This window comes from Molossus molossus, unplaced genomic scaffold (assembly GCF_014108415.1).
Source record: "Molossus molossus isolate mMolMol1 unplaced genomic scaffold, mMolMol1.p scaffold_m16_p_2, whole genome shotgun sequence".
Classification (NCBI taxonomy): domain Eukaryota; kingdom Metazoa; phylum Chordata; class Mammalia; order Chiroptera; family Molossidae; genus Molossus; species Molossus molossus.
In genome coordinates, this window is record NW_023425355.1 from 104818463 (window position 1) to 104838430 (window position 19968).

A 19968-nucleotide genomic window follows, 5' to 3' on the forward strand; every position below is an offset into this window, starting at 1 on the left:
AATTTCTAATAAAGGATGCCTGGACTTCAGCTGTTGTTGGTGTTGTATGGATGTTACCCTTAACATTAACTTTTTAAAGACTGCAATTCTATTTTGGTATCTTAAAATAACTTGTTGCCTTGGTATTAATATTAAAAAAATTTTTTATTGATTTTTAGAGAGAGGGAGAGGGAGATAGAAACATCGATGAGCGAAAATATTGATTGGTTGCCTCCTGCATGCCCCCCCACTGGGGATTTGGCCCACAACCTGGGCATGTGCCCTGACCAGGAATTGAATCAGTGACCTCTTGGTGCATGGGTCGATGCTCAGCCACTGAGCCACACCAGCCAGGCAGCCTTGGTATTAATATTAAATTGACATCTATTTTCTGGAATGTATAAATGAGGAATCTTTTGAAAGCCAGAAGAGGGTTATTAGTACATTTCCCTTGCTCCACAGGCTGGAGTCAAAAATATTTCTTATGGCAATGCTGGATTTTTTTATGGAAACAAGGAGTTTGAGTTTCCTTTTCATTAAAGTTATCATAGGGTGGGATGAGCGAACAGCCTGGAGCTTGGAGTTTATCCTGAAAGCACTGGAGCACAGGTTTTAGATGTGGCTGTGATGTGGTCAGAAGCCCCTGTGTTGGTTGTGCAGAGCCTTGGATGGAAAAATAATAGAAACAAGATAAAAAAGGAGGTCCTTACCATGGTCCTGAGGAGAACTCTTTCTTTTATTTATTTATTTCTAATCCTCACCCTAGGATACTTTTTCATTGATTTTTAGATAGAGTGGAAGGGAGGGAAGGAGAAAACACTGATGTGAGAGAAACACATTGATTGGTTGCCCCTTGCACAGCCCCAGTTGGGAATGAAAACTGCAACCTAGGTATGTGCCCTTGACCAGGAATTGAATCCATGACCCTTCAGTCCATGGGCTGACACTCTAACCACTGAGCCAAACCGACCAGGGCTCTTTCATTTATTCTTCCATTGAACAAATTGCGCCTACATTTATTAATCCGTTTAAACTGCATAAAACCCTTTGAGGTAGATAATACTATTACTAGCATTTTATAGATGAGATCACTGAAGGTCAGGAAGAAACATTCTCAAGGTCAAAGGGATAGTAAGTGGCACAGAGAGTAGACAGTGCTATGGATGGAAGGTGGGGCTATGCCTGGCATGTTTGAGGAACAGCAAGAAAGCCAGCATGTCTTAAGTAATGATGAGGTAAGTGATGGATATGAGGTGAAGTGAGGAAGTAACTCATGGCTTTGGCCTTAGAAGTGAGGCATTTTTCAAAAGTTATATTGTACGCTCAAGCAGAACCAAGACTGGAACTAAAGTCCTGCTCTGCACAGGTCACCTGGAGCCAGTGTACAGGTATTTGTAATTTTATTACTCATTCCTTGTCACGTCCTCAACATTCCTCAAGTACCCATTTGTTTTATGACTGAAGGTCTATGAGGTTAATGACAGACTGTGAGATGAATGATGGGGGTGTCTGTAGGATGAGGGGTATCTGTGGGGTAATGATGGAATCTGGGGAGTGATGTGGGGTGATAGAAGATCTGTCGGGTAATTAGGGATCTGTGAATTGTGACAGGGATATGTGAGATAAATGATGAATTCTGCAAGGTGAGTTATGGGGAATTTTTTGGATATTTTTAGAGAGAGAAACAATGTGAGAGAGTAAGATTAATTAGCTGCCTCCTGCACACCCCCTAATGGGCATCGAGCCCACAACCCGGGCCTGTGCCCTGACTGGGAATTGAACCGGGACCTCTCAGTCCATGGGATGACAATCCACTGAGCTATATTGGCTGGGTATATGGGAAATTTTAAGGGTGGGTGATGGGGGATCTGTAGGGTGAGTCATGGGATTGTTGGGTACATGATGGGATGTGTGTTGGAGCAAGTGATAGGGTCCATGGTATGAGGTCTGTGAGGTAAATGATGGGCAGTCTATAGGGCAAATAAAAGGCTGTTGTGGGGAGAATGATAGGTGTCTTCAGGGTTAATGATGGGGTATATGGGGTGAGTGATAAGAGGGTCTGTGGGGATGAGTTTTGTGGGGTCTCTAGGTTAAATGATGGGGATCTTTAAGGTAGTGATGGGTGAGTCTGTGGGGTCAGTGAAGGAGGTTTCTGGAATAATTGGGGGTCTGTGAGGTGAGTGATGGGGTATTATCTATGGGGTGCCTAATTAGGGGGCAAGAAGGTGAGTAAACTGAAGAACTTGAAGATTTGGGAAATTCTTAGCCTGTCCCCATTGAAAAAAAAAAAAAAAAAGAGAGAGAAAGTGTGTTCTGGAGAGAACACAAAGGGTGTGGGTAGAAGATCACTCTTTAAAAGAGATTGCAGGTATATGTCTCATGAATCTAATCAGCCATCATGAGAATTTCTGGGGTTAGTGATGGGAGTTTGTGAGGTCTATGTGACTGAAGGTCTATGTGATGAGGATGGAAATCTATGGCTGAGATAATAGTGGTCTGTGGAATGAGTGAGTGATAGAGGTGTCTTTGGGGTCATAAAGATCTCTGTGTTAGGGTCAAGACCTTTTATTTCTTGGTTGTAAAAAATTGCCACCAATGTGGACCTCCTAGGCTCTCTTGGACTTCTGTACTAATAGCTCCTGGCAGTAGCTCTACACAGCTCCTTTCCTCCCTGTTGCTGGACCTTTTGGTGCCCACCCACCAGACTGAGTTTGACAGATCAATTCGCTTTGTCCTTTCAACCTGTGGGAGCAAGGACTGGACTCTTCTGGCAGGTGGAGAGTTCATCATCAGCCAGTGGTCAAGTCCAGCCCATTACCCATTAGTTCTTCTTGCTCTTGGCTTTTGTGGCTTTGGCATCCAGCAGGCTCTGGGCATGGGTGAGCTGCTTCACAGAGTCGAGCACAAGGATTCCCGGCAGCACCAGCCATAGGGCATTCATGAAGACAAAGTAAAACCAGAAGTAGACCGGGTGGCCCAGCTCTCCATGCTTGAATCCATCACGGTACTCTGTCAGGAAGTAGAGCACATCCCCGTAGATCTGACCTGTGGGAGGTGGAAGGGAAATGGGGAAATCCTGTGAGGAGGAGGAGCTATTCCAAGGCATTTTCCAAATCATCATTTGAGGTCTCAGCACTTAGGATTCTCAACTTCAGAGAGCTCAGAATTCTGAAATCATATAGCCAAAAAGTTGAAAAATCAGAAAAGTGAGAATTCCAGAAATTGGAAGCTGAGAATTTCAGAACCCAGGAGAGCTCATATCTCCAGAATTTATGGAAGCTCAAAATCCTTTCATTCAAGACAGTTGAGGATTCCAGGACTCACATTTCTAGAACTAAAGAAAGCTAACATTGTAAGAAAACAAGAAGACTTAATCTCAGATGAAAGAGGCTCAAAATCCTGAGCCTAGAGGACCCAAGGGCCTGCCAGCATGGGCCACCTCATGTAACCTTCACAGGAAACTTTGTGATGGAGGAGGAGGAGAACACTTATTTGTGAACACATGCTGCGAAGGGCATGGCTGTTCTAAATTCTCAGGGAGTTTGTCATTCAGTCTGACTCAGCCCTGGATGGGCACAACTGAGAGATCCCACCCACACGGATGCCCCCATGTCTGTGCATCCCCGAATATCCCTCCAGCACACAGTGTGGGCCCTCTCCTCACCCACAGAGACCACGAGCTGTAGGACAAAGCGGAGAGGTTGCTGGCGAAGAAAGGCAACCACCACCCAAATGCTGAGTGGTCCCCACATGCAAGCTGTGATAGTCTCCATGCATATCGTGAAGTTGTCATTCCTGCAGGAGAAAGGATGAAGCGACACTGGCATCACTGTGCTCTAACCACAGGGAACCCCATTAGTGCGCCATAACTCGCCACAACCCCAAATCAATTCAGGTCTCCCTTGACAGAGGCAAACACTTACAAGATGTATCGGCTGTCTCCCTTGGCATACTCTTTCCCTGAAGAAGACAAGAGACACACATGAAAAATAAAGGCAGGAAAAGGAACTCAGACTTGTGAGAGCTGAGGGCCCATGTAAAAAGGCAGGCTATAAAACCTTTCCACTCCTCCCTTTCCTCATCTGAAATGGGATAGCTGTTCGGATTTTAGAGTTAATATGTGTATACAAGATAGGTGTGCAAACCTGACAGAACAGTAAATGTTGCTGTGATTGTCTGGTATTCAATAAATATCTGTAGAATAAAAGGAGGCAGGTATAGATGATGGAGTGAATGAAGTAGGCAATGAGAGAGAGAGGGAGAAAGAGAGAAAGAAAGGGAGGGAGAGACTGAGAGAGAATAAAAGTGAACAGATGAATGAATGAAAGAGCGAGCAGAGAATCATTAAGAAAAAGGCAGATCACATAATATAAAATAGACAGGAGATTGGAATAGGTTCTTCACTAAAGATTTCCAAATGGTCAATACACTGATGAAAGGTACTCAAACTTTCATTAATCATTAAATCAAAGCAAATTAAAATCCCAAATCTCATCTGGCTGGTATGGCTCAGTGGTTGAACATCAACCCATACACCAAGAAGTCATCAGTTCGATTCCCAGTCAGGACATATGCCCAGGTTGTGGGCACAATCCCCAGTGGGAGGCATGCAGGAGGTGGCCAATTGACGTTCTCTCTCATCGATGTTTCTATCTCTCTCCCTCTCACTTTCTCTCTCCCTCTCACTTCCTCTCTCTAAAATCAATAAAAGAAAAAAAATTAAAACAACAACAACAACAACAAAAAACCCCAAATCTTATCCACTACAATGACTACAATTTAAGAAACACCTGACCATACCAAATGTTAGCAAAGATGTAGAACTCTTATATACTGCTAGTGAAAATATAAAACGGTACGGCCATTTTTGAAAAGTTTGGAAGTTTTTCATAAAGTTAAACACATATCTACCATACAATCCAGCCACTCCTCCATATTTATCCAAGAGAAGTGAAAGCAGATCCCCACACAAAGACTTGTATAACAATGTTCATAGCACCTTTATTCATGAAGCAAAAAAGGAGTATTGCTTATTACAGCAAAAGACTGGGGGAAATGCCCACCAATACTAGACAAGTCAAATAATTCTGTAACATCTATGCTTAGAAAGTTCTTTATGAACTGATGAGGTGTGATCTAATGGAAAAAAAAAAAAAGCAAAATTCAGAAGTGCATATAGCATGTTACCTTAGTTTATATAAAAGGGAAAAATATAAATGATGATGATAATCAACAGTTATATAGCATCTATTGTCTGCCAAATAATGATAATAAACAATTATATGGCACCTACTGTTTGCCAAACACTGTTCTAAGTGCCTTATATATATTTTGGTACTACTATTATCCCTCTTTACGACTGAGCAAACAGAGGCTTCTGTGTGTAATTTATGTGTAAATAAACCCTGGAAGAAAACAAGCAATTATTAACAGTGATAATTCGGGAAACTTGGTGGACAGAAGGTAGATTTTCACTGCATACTTCTTTAAATGGTTTGCTTTTTGATCCATGTGAGTATATATACGCAACAAAGAAGTTAAATAAAATTTTTAAATAAATCAATAGAAAAGTTGTTAGGTGGGTAAACATTTAAGCCAATCCCTTCCCGAAAAATTCCCTCCCATAGCACATGAAAGGACTCAGGACTCACAGAGTTGGGACAAGATGGCTTGGTCTCCAAGAAGGTCTTCATAGTAGAAGCTGAACCAGCCCTCAATCACCATGTGAATGAACCCACACACTGCAAACCAGCACAGGGACAATCGCCGCCAGGTCCCCAGTGGAATGACAGCAGCACGTCCTGACAACAGCCATGTGGTCACAACTAAGACCCCAGAGACAGAGAAGAGGACACCTAGTAGATGCCAGGCTAGGAGGTCATTAGGCACATAGTTGTCCAGTCTCAGGTGCTGAGGCCAGTACGGGTGCGAGGGGCTAGCATTGGTGGCCATGTCTTTGTAGGCTGATGGCTGTGTGTGGATAAGTAGAAAGAAGAAAAAAGGAAGAGAAAAACCTGAACAAATAGAAAGCACAGAATGAGACCATAAAATCAAATCCAAATGGTTATTATCACAAGAAATGCAAATTGACTAAATTTATCAGTTAACAGACTTGTAAAACTGGACTAGAAACAAAATCTAGTTATATGCTGTTTTAAAATCATGACTATAAGTCCAAAGGAAGACTGAAAGCTTGTTCCAGCCCTCTGGTAACCATATGATGTGGTAGACATAGTAACCAGACTAGCTCTCTGCCCTCAGGGTCAGAGTCAGCGGAGGAAGACACCAGGACGAGTCCTTTGCCCTCATTGTTCACATTCTGGTGGGCTGAAATAAGCACGAGACCAGGTCACAGCCCTCATTGGTCACGCCCTGGTAAGGTTACACACAGAAACTAGGAGCGGTCCATGCCCTCAGGGGTCACAGGCTGCTGGGGGAGACACAGACACCAGGTTGGGTCCTATTGCAGGGGTCAGAGTTTTGCATCGTTCAGTGGAGAGTTATTCCCTCTCTGTAGTCCTAGAAACTGCAGGACAGAAGAGGGAAGACTAATTAGAACTACAACCCTCAGGTTCAGTGTGTGGAAGGCCAGATGCTTCCCACAATAGCGAAAACCGACTACCTGCAAGAAATAGGAAGGTGGAAAGCACAGGTCTAGCGCGTGGCGCTGAAAAGGGGGGCCCTGGCCGGTTTGGCTCAGCGGTTAGAGCATCCAGCCTGCAGTCCAGAGAGACCTGGGTTCGGTCCCAGCTAAGGGCACGTACCTCAGTTGCAGTTTGTCTCCGGCCGGTTGGGGTCGTGTGGATGGCAACCACTCCATGTGTCTCTCTCATATTTATGTTTCTCCCTCCTGCTCTATCTGAAAATAAATGCAAAAATGTCCTCAGTGGAGGATTAAAAAAAAAAAGAGGAGAGAAGGAGGGTCAAATACAGAGACCACCAATCAAAACTAGAACCCTCTAGTCCAGCCGCCCAATGAGAAGGAGGATCCTCTGTGTCCGTCTGACCACGCGGTAGTCAGGGGTCTCACGCAGGCGCGTGGGGGTGGGTGGAAGGGCGGAGGGATGGAGGGGTAAGGGTCTGGCGCAGGCGCGGGGGGTTAGGTGGAAGAGTGGCGGAATGGATGAGGAAGGGTAGAAGGGTGGCAGGGTGGGTGAGGAAGGGTTTTGCGCAGGCGCACCTGCGGCCAGCCATTTAGCAGTGGAGAGCTACGGGATGGAGTGGCAGGCCAGGTGGGGCCGGGCAGGGTGGCACTCACTCAGTGGCGCTGTCGCAGCGACCTCTCCTACAGGGTCCCGACTTTCTTGAGGCTTGCCTGTGGGCTCCGTTCAGACCCGTTGCCTCACAGGTTCCTCATCTAATGGAGTTGGCCAATGGAGGGGTTGGGGAGGCGGCCAGTGCCACTCTTCCAACCAATAGGAGCTCTCTGTGTGCCGCTTGCCCCGCCCTCCCGCGTGGTGCCATTTTCGTTGTTGGCTGAGCCAGAATCAGGAGATGGGTGAAAGCAGGGACTGTGGAGGTAGGTAGGCGTTTTCGGCCGAAGCCGACTGGCAACAAGCCTTGGCTTCAATTTCCCTATCCCCTTATCAGTCAATCATTTTTGGGAAGTGAGTAGTCATTCTTATCGTCTGATGTTGAATCAGCATTGCGTTGCGTCCTCTCATCTTTGCCCTTGGTTTCTGAGCAGACAAATTAAAGTTTCCAGAAAAAAACCTTTATTTTTAATGCTCGAATGAGCAAGGAAACAATACTAAGACAGGTCACACCTCCATCCTCTACCTCAGCGTTCATCCTCACCTCTCCCGACTTCAAATCAGAAAAACTAATCAAAACTCCTTGAGGGCCAATTGGCATGGAGATCCTCAATCTCCTTATGCCAGCTCTAAAGAACCAATCAGAAGTCCACAACTCTAAGCCAATGGACACCCAGACCGCACAATCAGTCAGAATCCAGACCCATCCCAAACCTATCCAGTTACAACTCACAACCCTCAGTCCTAAGGACTAGTAAGCTACAATTCTGTCTTGCTTTTCCTTCTTTCTGTCCCAGTTAGAGCAACCAATCAGAATGAGGAACCCTCAGTTTTTCCAGCCCTTTGGTATCAGGTCTTCTCCACATGCAACTGTCCAATTTGTCCCTGCCCCACTCATATCAAGCAGTGCCATCCTCAGGCTCATCATCCAATCATGAACAATAGTAAATCATGAACTAGTCACAACCTGCTCCCTCTTCATGGTTTCCAGCTTCCAAAATTTATCCATGCTGCGCCCCCTTTTTCACTCACTTCTATTCCCCACTGAGCAGTAAAGAAAGAGTCTTTTGCATATTTCTTACTTTTATTTGACAATAATAAACTGTATATAAAAAGGGACTAGGAAGGCTGTGGATCTCCCCTTCTCTGCTTCCCTAAGCATCCCCAACCCCTAGGGCCCAGCAGGGACCACTCCCTTCCCGCCTTGTGGTGGGGTGGGGATCAGCAGGCATGAAAATAGGGTGTGTGTGTGTAGGGGTGTTGGAGCTATGGTGGAGAGGGGTCAAGAATTAGAGAGAGGGCCTTCCCTCATTCTCCATAACAGTTGGCACCCTGAGGAGGGGTCTTGAGTCTTGAGGGAGCTGGGAGGGTCCGCAGATGTGCCTCAGCCTATGAGACGGTAGAAGATCCAGCATCCAAAAGTGACCCAGTGACTGGCCCAGCTGAGCTCTGACCACTTGCGGACAGTGTATGCCATGCCATAGCCCTGTGGGAAAGAAAGAGGTGATGGTCCCACTCAACAAGAACAAAGAAGGTCTCAGGAAAACCCATCCTTTGCTCAAGGCCATTTCTGTGACTCCATGGTAATCTTAGGCGAGGCTCCAGAGAAGAGACTGGGTGCATATAAAAGGTAAGCAGATTTAGTTTTTTTTTCCCTTTCGTGTTTTCTTCTTTAAAAATCATTTTATTACTATTATTTTTTTTTATCCTCACCCGAGGACACTTTTTGCATTCATCTTCAGATAGAGTGAGAGGGAGAGAGGGAGGAAGAGAGAGAGAGAGAAACATTGATGTGAGAGAGACACATTGACTGGCTGCCACCCACATGACCCCAACCAGGGCCAAGGACAAACTGCAACCGAGGTATGTGCCCTTAGTGGGAACCGAACCCGCATCTCTCTGGACCACGGGGCCGATGCTCCAACTGCTGAGCCAAACCTGCCAGGGCTAAAAATAATTTTAAAAACAAGATAAGAGCGTGGGCCTGTGGTCCAGAGAGACCTGGGTTTGGTTCCCGCTAAGGGCACGTACCTTGGTTGCAGTTTGTCCCTGGCCCTGGTTGGGTCATGCGGGAGGCAGCCACTTGATGTGTCCCTTTCACATAGATGTTTCTTTCTCTGTCTCTTCCTCTCTTTCCCTCCCACTCTATCTGAACAAAAAATGGAAAAATGTCCTCAGGTGAGGATAAAAAAAAAAATAAAAAATAAAAACAAGATAAGACAACCTTACTCTCTGCACTCTCTGACCTGTATTCTATTCTCCCTTATATGTAAAGTGTTCTCTCACCATCAATGTTTCTCTCTCTCCTCTCCCTCCTTTGCACTCTATCTAAAAATCAATAGAAAAATATCCTCTGGTGAGGATTAACAAAACAAAACAAAAGAGCTCCTAGAAATTGATATTTTAAAAAGACAAAAATTGGCAAAGGAGGTGAGTAGGCCATTCTCAGTAAAGGAAAAAACCAAATAGCTCTTAAAGGCGTGGCCTCACTCATAATCTTCCTCCTCTCAAACTGGCAAACACATCCAGGAAGTCTGAGAGGCACTCTGTTGGTGGGGTGACAAACATGTTCACACATTGCTGGTGGGAAGGTAAAAAGGTAACTTCTCCATTTCGACTACCAAGAGTAGACCCTATAGTTCTGTCTTCACCTGTGTGAATCTACATGGGTATAAGGGTATTACTTGCTGTAATATAATTTGCAATAGGAAAGGACTTGAAATCACCTGGGTGTCTACTGATAAGGGACAAACTACACTGCGTCATATCCTTACAATGGAAAAAAATGATTGAGGACACTGTGTACTAATGTGGAAGATTTTCAAGGATTATTATATAAAAAAGCAACATGCAGTACACAGTGTCATTCATGAGTCACCTTTAGGGTAAAAACCAGGGGGGAGGGAATTAAAATATATTTTTACATTTGCTTATTATGCTTAAATTTTTGAAAGATATTTTAATAAAATGAATGAAAGTGGTTACCTGTAAGAGGGCAATGAGTAGATGGTAGGAGCAAGACTTTCCCTTGAATATCTTGAATACTGTTTGGTTTTTGAACCTTGTGATATAGATTAACTATTTTTAAATGTTTTAATTAAAATAAGCTAAAAGTTTATTTAAAAAGAATGAAAACCCATATTTTGCACACTCAAACTGAATAAAAGTTACAAATTATTTTAAATGATGAAAATAATATAAAATAAAGTTTTATTTTTAATTCAAAATAAAAATTTAAACGAGAAGCAAAACCTGGATCCTGCAAGAGCCATATGAATAAACACTATTTTAAAAATTGTTTTGCCCTGGCCGGTTTGGCTCAGCGGTTAGAGCGAAGGCCTGCAGTCTGGAGAGACCCGGGTTCGGTTCCCGCTAAGGGAATGTGCCTCAGTTGCAGTTTGTCCCCGGCCCTGGTTGGGTTGTGCAGGTGGCAGCCACTCGATGTGTCCCTTTCACGTCAATGTTTCTCTCTCTCTCCCTCTCTCTCCCTCCCACTCTATCTGAACGAAAAGTGGGAAAATGTCCTCAGGTGAGGATAAAAAAAAAAAAAAAAAAAATTAAAAATTGTTTTTCATTTAAAAAAGAGTAAAATCTGGAATATGCATACTCCACATAAATAAAAATACTGTGTACATTTCAAAGTAGAATCTAGAGTTTGTACACTCAACTTGAGTAAAGATACTAAAAAAAATTAAATAAGAAAGAAACCTTGCATATTCTTCCTAAACAAAAAAATATGATGAGATTACTAATTGAAAAATTTAGTAAAACCTGGATTTTGCATTCCATCTCTATAAAATAAATTTTATAAGTAAAATAGACATATTTTGCATACTTCACCCAAATAAAAAAAACCCAGCAGTGCTAATCAACCAGATGGACAACGGGAAAGAAGGACCAAGGAGCACTGGCTGCACAAGCTAGAGACATATTACACGAGGTCCTCATGTCTCAGCCTCCCCACCCCCCTTTGTCTTCATGGTTCCCATGAGCAGGTGGCACATCCCTGGGTATCCCCAGCCCAGGGCCCCACCTCACCTGCTCCTCTGTGGTATCATCCACATCGACATCAAACAGGGAGCCCAGGTAGGCCAGGTGGAAGATGGCCAGGGCCCCAAAGAGCAGGTTTAAGGCTCGTACCCCCAGGCCCTGTGGGGGACAGATGGATTTGCTTGGCAGCTGGACCTACTCACTGTCTCTCAGTCCCACCTGGGCAGGGGAACCCAGGGAGATGCATAAAGTGCAGTGGGTTTCAGGAATGAGGATGTCCATGGCACCCCCGGGATAGGAAAGAGATGGTTCAGATCCTCCTATGGGAGCTCAAGAGGTATCCAGGGATCAAGGTACCGTTAGCATTGAAGGCGTTCAGGTTGGGGGAGAAGCGAGTATTCAGGCAAAGGAGGCAGAATGGTGGAACTCTGATTTGGGGGTTTATGGTAATAAACATCAGTTGTCAATGGGAGACAAATCTGAGGCTGTCCATACTTCTTATTACAAATAGAATGAAAAAAATGAAAACAAAACAAAAGCAAATCCTCACCATGTCCTACAGGGCCCACTACTCTCCCCCTCACTCACTTTGCTTAAGCCACACTGGTCTCCTGTTCTTCAAATATTCCAGGCCCTCTCCCATCTCAAGGCCTTTACACTGGTCCTTCCCTTTACCTGGAATGTTTCTGTCCTTCAGTTAAAGAACTCAAAAGACACCTTCCTATTTAAAATTGAATCCACTTACCCCTTGATACTTCCCTTTTCCTTTCCCTTATGTATTTCTTTCTTGGCACTAATCACAGTCTAACAAACTATTACATTTTACTGACTTATTTTTTATTTATTGTCTCTCCTGTTAAAATGTTTGTCCTAAAGGGCTGGAACATTATAGTCTGTTTTGCTCACCACTGTGTCTCCAGCATCTAAAATAGTGCCTGGTACCAGCAGGTATTCAATAACTGTTCACTGGGGACATGAATGCCCAGTGTGTATACAGCAGGTGTTTGATAAATGTTTGTTAGAGAGACAGATGGCAGTGAACAGAGGTGAGGTTCTGGGGCTGGCTCAGGCACCAGAAGAGGAAGCTGGGCACCCTGAGACATATAAGATGGAGACAGAAGTGACATTTTTGAGGGGGAGTGTTGGGCTTGAAATTGCCCAGGCTGAACCCTCACCAAGCGATGCTGGTGTGAACAGTCTGGTGGGCACCGTTTCGACAAGACGCAGGCACTGAGGATCTGAGCCAGGCGCTTCCGGAGGACTGAGGTAGATAGGAGGAATCAGGGGATCAGGTTAGCCTCAGGGGACGGTGGTTCCAACCCCTTACCAACCTTCCATCCCATCTGCTAGGCTGGGCTCTACTCACCATGCTCCACATAAGTGATAAATGCCAGGGACAGCAGCACCGCAGCCAGGTGGAAGCTGAAGCCCTGGTGGGGCCCCAGGAGGGAATGAGGTGAGTGAAGAGGAGGCCCTGCCAACCCCGCCCAGTTTCTACCCTGATCCCACTTCACCCTGCTCACGTGCAGGAGGGCGCTGGCTGCATAGGTGACCAACACAGCTGAAAAGGTCCCCAGGCGGAGAGCATTCTTGAAAACATCTGGAAGAGGAAGATACAGGTCAAGAGTCTCCCAAGATTCCCTCCTGCCCTTCTTGCGGGCCATAGGGCAGGGTGAGGATACACGCAATATGTTGGAAGCCCCAGGATAAAGTCTTTGTAATGGTCTCATACTTCCTATGTCCAAAACTTAGCTGTTGAACTTTCCTCCCAATCTGTTTCTCCCAAAGTCTCCCCGACATCAGCCAATGTCAACTTCACTGTTTCAGTTCTTCAGGGTAAAAATCTGAGAATCACCCTTGATCTGCCCTCCCCCAACTCCCACAACCAAACTCAGCAAATCCTATCAGTTTCACCATCAGAATTTATCCAGAATCTGACCTCTCCTTTCCACGTCCACTGCTGCTACCACCATCACTGGCCTAGACTACTGCAGTGGCCTCCTCACTGCATCTGTCCTCACCCCCTCCCCATCTGTCCTCACAACAGCTAGAGGGTCTTGTTATAACCCAAGTCAGCCCAAAGCCCTCTTATGCTCAGACCCCTGTTGTGGCTCCAGCTCTCTTAGAAAAAAGCCAAAGTCCTCCCTGTGGCCAGTGAGGCCCTACAGAACCAGGCCCCTGTCACCTCTCTGACCTTACCTCCTGCCACTGGCCCTCTCACTCTCTTTCGTCCTGCCGAACTGGTCTCTTCAAACATGCCACCACAATGCTGCCCCAGGGCCTTTACACTGGCTGTTCCCTCCATATATTATATTCCTCCCCCACATATCCACACTGCTTGATCTCTTACCTTCTTCAGGTCTCTGTTCAAATGTCACCTCCTCCTCTGTGGGACTTGCTCTGGCTAATTTATTTAAAATTGCAACCTCCTACCCCCACCGCCAATATTCCCAGATCACCCTTTCCTGCTTTATTATTATTTTTACCATAGCACTTATCACCATTTGAACTACTGTGTATTTTTTTCTCTTATTATCTGCTCCCCCCACAAAAATGCCAGCTCCATAAGGGCAGGGATTTGGGTTTTTTTGGTCCCTGCAGTACATTCAGTGCTTAGCACATAATAGGTTCTCAGTAAATGCTGTATAGGTATGTGAATGGGCCTGTGGTGAGGACTCCCCACTCTTGGAGTGGTGACTCACAGTTATTTAGCCAATAAGACATGGGCAGGTTCCAGCTTGTGACAACTTCTACCATTGACCGAGGCAACTCCACTTTCAGTGGCTTGGACACCGTCAGGTCCCTGTGGGCAAAAGAAATACAAATTCTTCTGGGATGTCAACTCACCTGACTGCCACACTTTTGTCTTGGCTGTTTCCTCCCACGGAAGCAACCCCCTCCTCCCTGTAGCTCCTCTAGGCAGCACCCTGTGGGAGAGGATGCCCCCCCAGCCCTCCCCACCATTCTAGATGATCCTTCTCCTCAGTGAAGCCAGCTCCCGCCAACGTGGCTGTGGCCTCAGACAGGAAGCCCACAAAATAGTTGCTGAAGTGGAAGGAGACAGCACTCTCGTAGGCTCGCAGCCACCTGGGGAGAAAGGAGCAGGGGGGAGAGGCATCATGCCCAGGGGCTGGTATGACACCCTGCCATGTGTCATCATCCCCAGCCCCTCTCTGTAGACTCACCTTACTATGGTGCCCCTAATGCCCCCAGGAGTCAGGAAGGCAGCAGAGAAGAAAGGAAAGAGAGTCAGAGGCCTAGGAGGCTGGCCTGAGTTGTTCATAGACAAGACAGAAACATAGTGGCAAAAAGAGGTACAGTGTGATAATCACACACATACATACACTGTTAGTTTCATGTGTGAGCTGCTCTACAATATGACACAGCCCTGCAGTCTCACATGGCCAGACATCCAGACCCAGCCACTGTCAGAGGCTTGACCTAACAGTCCTACACTGTGACATAGCCACGTGGCCAGACACAAATACTGTCAGACTCTCAGCCTCGCAGCTCTCTGACCTGACTCAGTGACCATAAGACACACAAAAGTCCTGTAGTTAGGCACAGAGATCATAAGCACCCTGCTATGCACACATACACAAGACTACACTCAAGACAGTCATCTTGTCAGTTATACAATAGACACAGTTAAAAAACAGGCAGGGTCCCACATTGGAAAAGGAGTCGGTTCTGGAACCAGGCCTGGGATTAATTCCTGGCTGCTTAACTGGGTGACACTGGGCAGTCATTCCACCTTCCAGAGCCTCATCCAGCATCAGACACACTCAGCAGCCAGTGAGTGGGGGACAAGGGGGTCATACAATTAAACAGCTGGATGAAATCCAACAGTTAAACCAGAGACTGGTGGTCAGTCCTGCAGACAGGTATGGGCACACAGTTAGTCATAACCCCTCAGCTAGACAACACCATGCAGCCAAAGAAGGCAGACCCACAGGCGACATTCATCACAGACAGGCACATGACATGCTACAGTTAGACTCATTCCCAGCCAGAGTTACAGACAAGCCAGAATTGCCCAATGACAGCCACATACCCCATCATTGACAATGGCACAGCCAGAACTCCAGTCCCAGATAGGGAGCTAGTGGCTGAGAGACAAACAACCCATACACATATCTAGCCAGGTCAGCATCACCAACCAACCCATACTTGTCACTCCCTGTTACAGTCATGTAATTGGCTTCTAATGGTGAAACAGTGTAGCAGATGGACGTTCATGCACAGTATGTGCCAGAGTATCAGTCATACATGGAGTCACAGAGGAAATGGTCAAATGACAGCCACAGAAAGACACTGTCTCTGTCCGGTCACGGGGTAGATGGTCAGATGGTCTTAGACTTAACAGAACAAAGAGGTCACAGACTGTGCCCCCACCCCTCAGTTAGCCCACTTGCCCTCAGCATCTGCCCTCATTTACCTGGCTTTGCGTTTCTTGCTGTAGTAACAGAAGACAGACAGAAGCATTAAGAGACAGGCTCAGAGCTGGGGAGACCCCAGGTCCCTACCCAACCCCCTCACTGCAGGGCAGAGGCCTCGAAGACCATGCTCACTTTCGAAGGAGTCGGTCACCATCAAGGGGGATGAAGTACGGGAAGAGGTAAGGGCCCACACAGGTGGACAGCACAAGGCACAGCAGGGCCAGCGCCAGGCTCCGAGCCACCTTCTGTAGCCATCGGCGGCTCTGTGGGGATCAAGGCTCCATGAAGACTGCCCTGTGAGGGCTCCCACAGTCCCTGCCCACCTGTCCACCCAGGACCTCACCAGAGGGCGACCTTGGACAGCCTGTAGGTAGCTGTGGAAGGATATCCAGGGCCCAAAGACGATGGTGCCCACGAAGTAGAGGTAGCCCATGAACTCCACAGGTGAGGGCACTGCACCCACCTCGCCCCGGTCCAGGTCGAAGCCCAGAGACACCGCCTTCATGGCCACGATCATCTGGGCCCCTATGTGTGGCGCCCATGGTCAAGTGAATGGGCAGAGAGCAGGTCAGCATGGGGGGATGGGGAACACCAGGTGAGAAGTGGTATGAAAAGAGAAGTTCCTGGGTGGACAGGTGGGCACAGAGTCAGATAGGCAGATGAGCAGGTGGGCCCAGGACTGGCAGATGCCTTTTTTCAAGAGTCAGTCATGTACATGAGATGGGAAAGACAAACGGGGGAAGAGGCATGGGAGAGAGACGGATGGAAAAGGAATCTGAGGCCTGCATGTCCAGTGGGGTGGGCAGATGAAGGACAAAAGTGGGGAAGGAAAAACCAGGGTTGGGGGTGTTAGGAGATGTAGAGTGGGGCAGGGGGCTGGGGCAGGTGAGAGAGCCAGGGCTTCCTACCTCGCATCTTGTGCCATGTCACAGTGTCCACCATGTGCATCTCACTGAGGAAAAAAGGTGGCGGTCTTGGGCCCATGATTCCTATGGCCTCAGAGACCACAAAGGGGGGCGGGGACCAAGGTTCTGAGAGGCTTATACCTTCCCCTGTCCTGCACAACCTCATGGAAGAATAATTCTCTAGGACTCCCTCCTCCAGGGGGAGCCCAAGTCCAGCCTGTCCTGTACAGCCTTTAGAAAGAACTAGTCTCCCATATTCCCTCCTCCAGGAACATCTCACACCCTTCTTGTCCTGAACAGCCTCACGAGGAGCAACCGGGTGGGGGAGGGTGGCTCACCCACCCTCTGCCAATAGTGTGGGGATGAGGGTTCACACCCATACCCCATGAGCAGGTAGATCAGGATGGTGACGGAGAGGAAGACGCCACGATGGGAGGAATGTCGGCAGAGGAACAGCACGAGGTAGCACAGGAGGCTGAGTAGTACAACCCAAACCATGTGCAGTTGGAAGAAATGGTAGAGGCTGAAGAACCCGCCTGCCACAGTGCTTGCATGCTTCAGGTAGGATGGCAACCCTTCAGAGAGAGAGAACAAGAAAGGGAAGTTGGATGGGCTGGCAGGAAGGGAGGGCAACCTGAGCAGAGGGCACAGCCTGGGCAAAGGCCTAGAGGTTGAAATGTGGTGGGATTACAGGGGGGCCAAAGCAGGTATTGGAGAGCTGGAGAGGTTGCAAGGCCTGGGTTTATTTATTGGTTTGAGAGAGAGGGAAGGGGAGAGAGAGAGAAACGTATTTGTTGTTCCACTTATTTATGCATTCATTAGTTCATTCTTGTTTGTGCCCTAACTGGGGATTGAACCTGCAACCTTGCTGTATCAGGATGACGCTCTAAACAACTGGGCTACCCGGCCAGGGCCAAGGCCTGGGTTTAAAAAAAAGGAATATTTATAAAAGACATTTGGGAACCCTGGGAGAAATGTGAGTATCAACTAATATTGAGTAATATTATTGCATCCAGATTAAATTTCTTGAGAGGTGATGGTTGAGGCTGTTGGGGGAAGATGTCCTTGTTTTGGGGGACACACACGGACGGATTTGGGGTGAAGTGTCAGCAGGTTATTCACATGATTTAGGAAGATGATGATAGATAGATAGATAGATAGATAGATAAATAGATAGATAGAGCAGGGTACTGTGGGAAGATGTTGACAGTTGGAGAATCTGGTAATGCATATATGGGTGGTTCATTTAATTATTCTTTCAACTTAACTTCAGTAACTGAAATATTTCAAAATTATAAATCTAAGAAAAAGTATAACATCTATTTAAAATAACAGAAAAAGAAAAAAAGAAAGTGTAGAACCTTTGAATTTCAGATTTCCATAATTCTCAGCATCCTATAGGGACCTTGGCAACTTGGAATCTTAGCATTTGGCTATAGGCTTGCTGTCATTGTGGAAACATTTCAGAATCCTAGTATCTGGAAATCTCATCATGCTCTGATTCTAGAAATCCAGAATGCCAGCATTTTGGAAGCCTAGAATGTGAGAATTTCAACTTGTCAGATCCCAAACCCTGTAACGTGGTACTTTGTGATTCCATAACCCTTTCACACTGGCATTCCAGAATCTTATAACATTAGGACATTTCATAATCCCAAAATTCAAGAACCTTAGCTTTCCAGAATCCTAGAACCCAGGAATATTGAAAGGCATGGTTTGGCATAACTGGATGTGGCTTGGCAGTGGTGTTGCATGGGGTGGCTGGGCATAGTAGGATGTGGTGTGGTAAAATGGTGCTTCGCCTGGTGAGAATGTGGTGGGCTGGACATATTGATGCCTGCCTTGGCATGACAAGATGTGGCAGCATAAGGTGTAGCTTGGTATGGATAAATGTAGCAGGTGTGATATGGCCTGGCATGGTGGCACATAGTATGGTAGGCACTTACCAAGCCTCCAGAAGAGGCGGCAGGCGAGGCAGATAGCAAGGAGCAGCCAGATCTGGTCAAGGCCCTGCTGGGCAGTAGGCAGGAGACAGCCCTGCAGCAGCTGCTGGAAAAATTCCTGGCGGCTGAAGGTGGCCATTGCAGCCCCTCACGGATGGATGGACAGATGGAGAGACCTGTCAAAGTGGGGACACAGAGCCAGTATGTCCATGGGGCAGACCATGCTCAAGGGGTAGACTTGAACACTCAAATTTCAGTTTGAGGCTGTCCAATCCATTTAGACACATGGTACTGGGGTGTTGGGGGAGGGTGTGGGTGTCAGGTACATCAGATTGAGCCGCCAACTGTGTGTGTGTGTGGGGTGCCCTGGGTGCACACACACAGCCCATGACCTGTGGTGAATGAAGGACCTGTGTCTCTCCTATGCTGTGAGGAGTCAGGGTCCGATGGGGAATGAATGGTGTGCATTCCAGGCCGGTATATCAAATGGGAAGTCTCTTTGGTTTCCAAGGTAGAGTCACTCTGTGTGGAGGGCAGAGAGGGAGATCCTGTGACACTTGGGGGCCATGTGCATCTCTCCTTGTACGGATGTGAGGAGTGTCCTGTATCCCCCGCATGCCACATCTCACCCCCACCCGGCCACTCCGGGCCACCAACAAAGCCCTGCCCAGGCCCCCGGGCTTCAGGGAGGTGGTGGTGGTGGTTGGGAGCAGAGCAAAAAGGGGAGTTTGAAAGGTGATGGAGAGGGGACCCCAGAACACGCGCTGCAGACCAGTGCGGGGAGGCCGGCTCAGGATGAGAGCGGGGGAGCCGTGCGCGCACTCCTTTGACTTACCTGGCAGGAAGGAAGCTGCGGTCCCGGGGGCCGGGGACTCACCGCCGCCGCCACCGTCGCCGCCTCCTCCCGGCAGCCTCCCTCGCAGGCCGCAAGGCCGGGACCAGCTGCGGCTCCCAGGGCTGCGCGGAGAGCGGGCCCTTTAAATCCCGGGGAGGCCCGGCCGGCCAGCTGAGCCAATGAGACGGCAGGAGCGGGGCGGGGCCGGCGGAGGAGGAGGGAAGCAGGAGAGTCGAGGGAAGGAGGAGCAGGAGGTAGAGAGGAGCGGGGTGGTGCGGGACGTTTGCGCTTACCACGTTTGTGCCCGCACCTTTCCGGCCCGAGTGTTGCAGGTCCTGAACATTCGCGTCCGGAGGTGTTCTGGCAGTCCAAGAACAAACTTTCCAATCGTCAGATTCCTAATCTTTGGAATTTGAGATGGGAAAGATGGAGGAGTGAGGAGGGAAAGCCCCCTCACCTTGACTGCTCACCCGCGCACGTCCTCAAGACAATGTTGTGCACCCGTTTCACAGATGGGAAAATAAACCGAGGTGTCTCCTTCCCATCCTTTGAGGGAACTAAAGGAATTTCCAATCCTCCCCACCCCCAGGGACGGGCCAGAAACATTTGTAAGTATTGACTGTG

General features: G+C 47.4%; 2 protein-coding genes across 8 annotated transcripts; both read right to left on the minus strand.

Annotated features, from left to right (window-relative positions):
* Positions 1 to 2264: 2264 nt before the first annotated feature.
* LOC118635884 (EBP cholestenol delta-isomerase) lies at positions 2265 to 7332 on the minus strand. 5 transcript variants are annotated; one of them, XM_036270882.1, is made up of 5 exons: positions 7238 to 7332; positions 5631 to 5993; positions 3903 to 3939; positions 3644 to 3774; positions 2265 to 3024 (listed from the first exon to the last, which is right to left on the minus strand). In XM_036270882.1, exons 2-5 carry the CDS (start codon positions 5929 to 5931, stop codon positions 2801 to 2803), a joined length of 693 nt encoding a protein of 230 aa, XP_036126775.1. In that variant the 5' UTR covers positions 5932 to 5993; positions 7238 to 7332; the 3' UTR covers positions 2265 to 2800. The 5 variants fall into 5 exon arrangements, with proteins under 5 accessions (XP_036126775.1, XP_036126779.1, XP_036126777.1 ...); XM_036270886.1 differs by having other exon boundaries at positions 5631 to 5949; positions 7238 to 7300; XM_036270884.1 differs by lacking the exon at positions 7238 to 7332 and adding an exon at positions 7160 to 7185.
* Positions 7333 to 8293: 961 nt separating this feature from the next.
* On the minus strand, positions 8294 to 19462 carry PORCN (porcupine O-acyltransferase). Of its 3 annotated transcripts, XM_036270659.1 has the most exons (15): positions 19345 to 19462; positions 18513 to 18685; positions 16949 to 17141; positions 16570 to 16613; positions 16005 to 16186; positions 15794 to 15924; positions 15661 to 15678; positions 14408 to 14422; positions 14184 to 14309; positions 13925 to 14025; positions 12746 to 12822; positions 12589 to 12652; positions 12398 to 12483; positions 11271 to 11381; positions 8294 to 8718 (listed from the first exon to the last, which is right to left on the minus strand). In XM_036270659.1, exons 2-15 carry the CDS (start codon positions 18646 to 18648, stop codon positions 8617 to 8619), a joined length of 1386 nt encoding a protein of 461 aa, XP_036126552.1. In that variant the 5' UTR covers positions 18649 to 18685; positions 19345 to 19462; the 3' UTR covers positions 8294 to 8616. The 3 variants fall into 3 exon arrangements, with proteins under 3 accessions (XP_036126552.1, XP_036126554.1, XP_036126555.1); XM_036270662.1 differs by lacking the exon at positions 11271 to 11381 and having other exon boundaries at positions 8379 to 8718; positions 19345 to 19426; XM_036270661.1 differs by lacking the exons at positions 14408 to 14422; positions 15661 to 15678.
* Between the last annotated feature and the right edge of the window lie 506 nt (positions 19463 to 19968).

Bases quoted from the DNA above. Each gene is read 5' to 3' on its own strand.
- PORCN (XM_036270659.1), bottom strand. From the start codon at position 18,648: ATGGCCACCTTCAGCCGCCAGGAATTTTTCCAGCAGCTGCTGCAGGGC. The intron at 17,142-18,512 runs GTAAGTGCCTAC...CTCTCTCTGAAG, and splicing joins CCGCCTCTTCTGGAGGCTTG to GGTTGCCATCCTACCTGAAG. The intron at 16,187-16,569 runs GTAGGAAGCCCT...CGCCACACATAG, and splicing joins GACATGGCACAAGATGCGAG to GGGCCCAGATGATCGTGGCC.
- LOC118635884 (XM_036270882.1), bottom strand. From the start codon at position 5,931: ATGGCCACCAATGCTAGCCCCTCGCACCCGTACTGGCCTCAGCACCTG. The intron at 3,940-5,630 runs GTGAGTCCTGAG...TGTCTTCTTCAG, and splicing joins AGCCATCTTGTCCCAACTCT to GGAAAGAGTATGCCAAGGGA. The intron at 3,775-3,902 runs GTAAGTGTTTGC...TTTCTCCTGCAG, and splicing joins GGAGACAGCCGATACATCTT to GAATGACAACTTCACGATAT.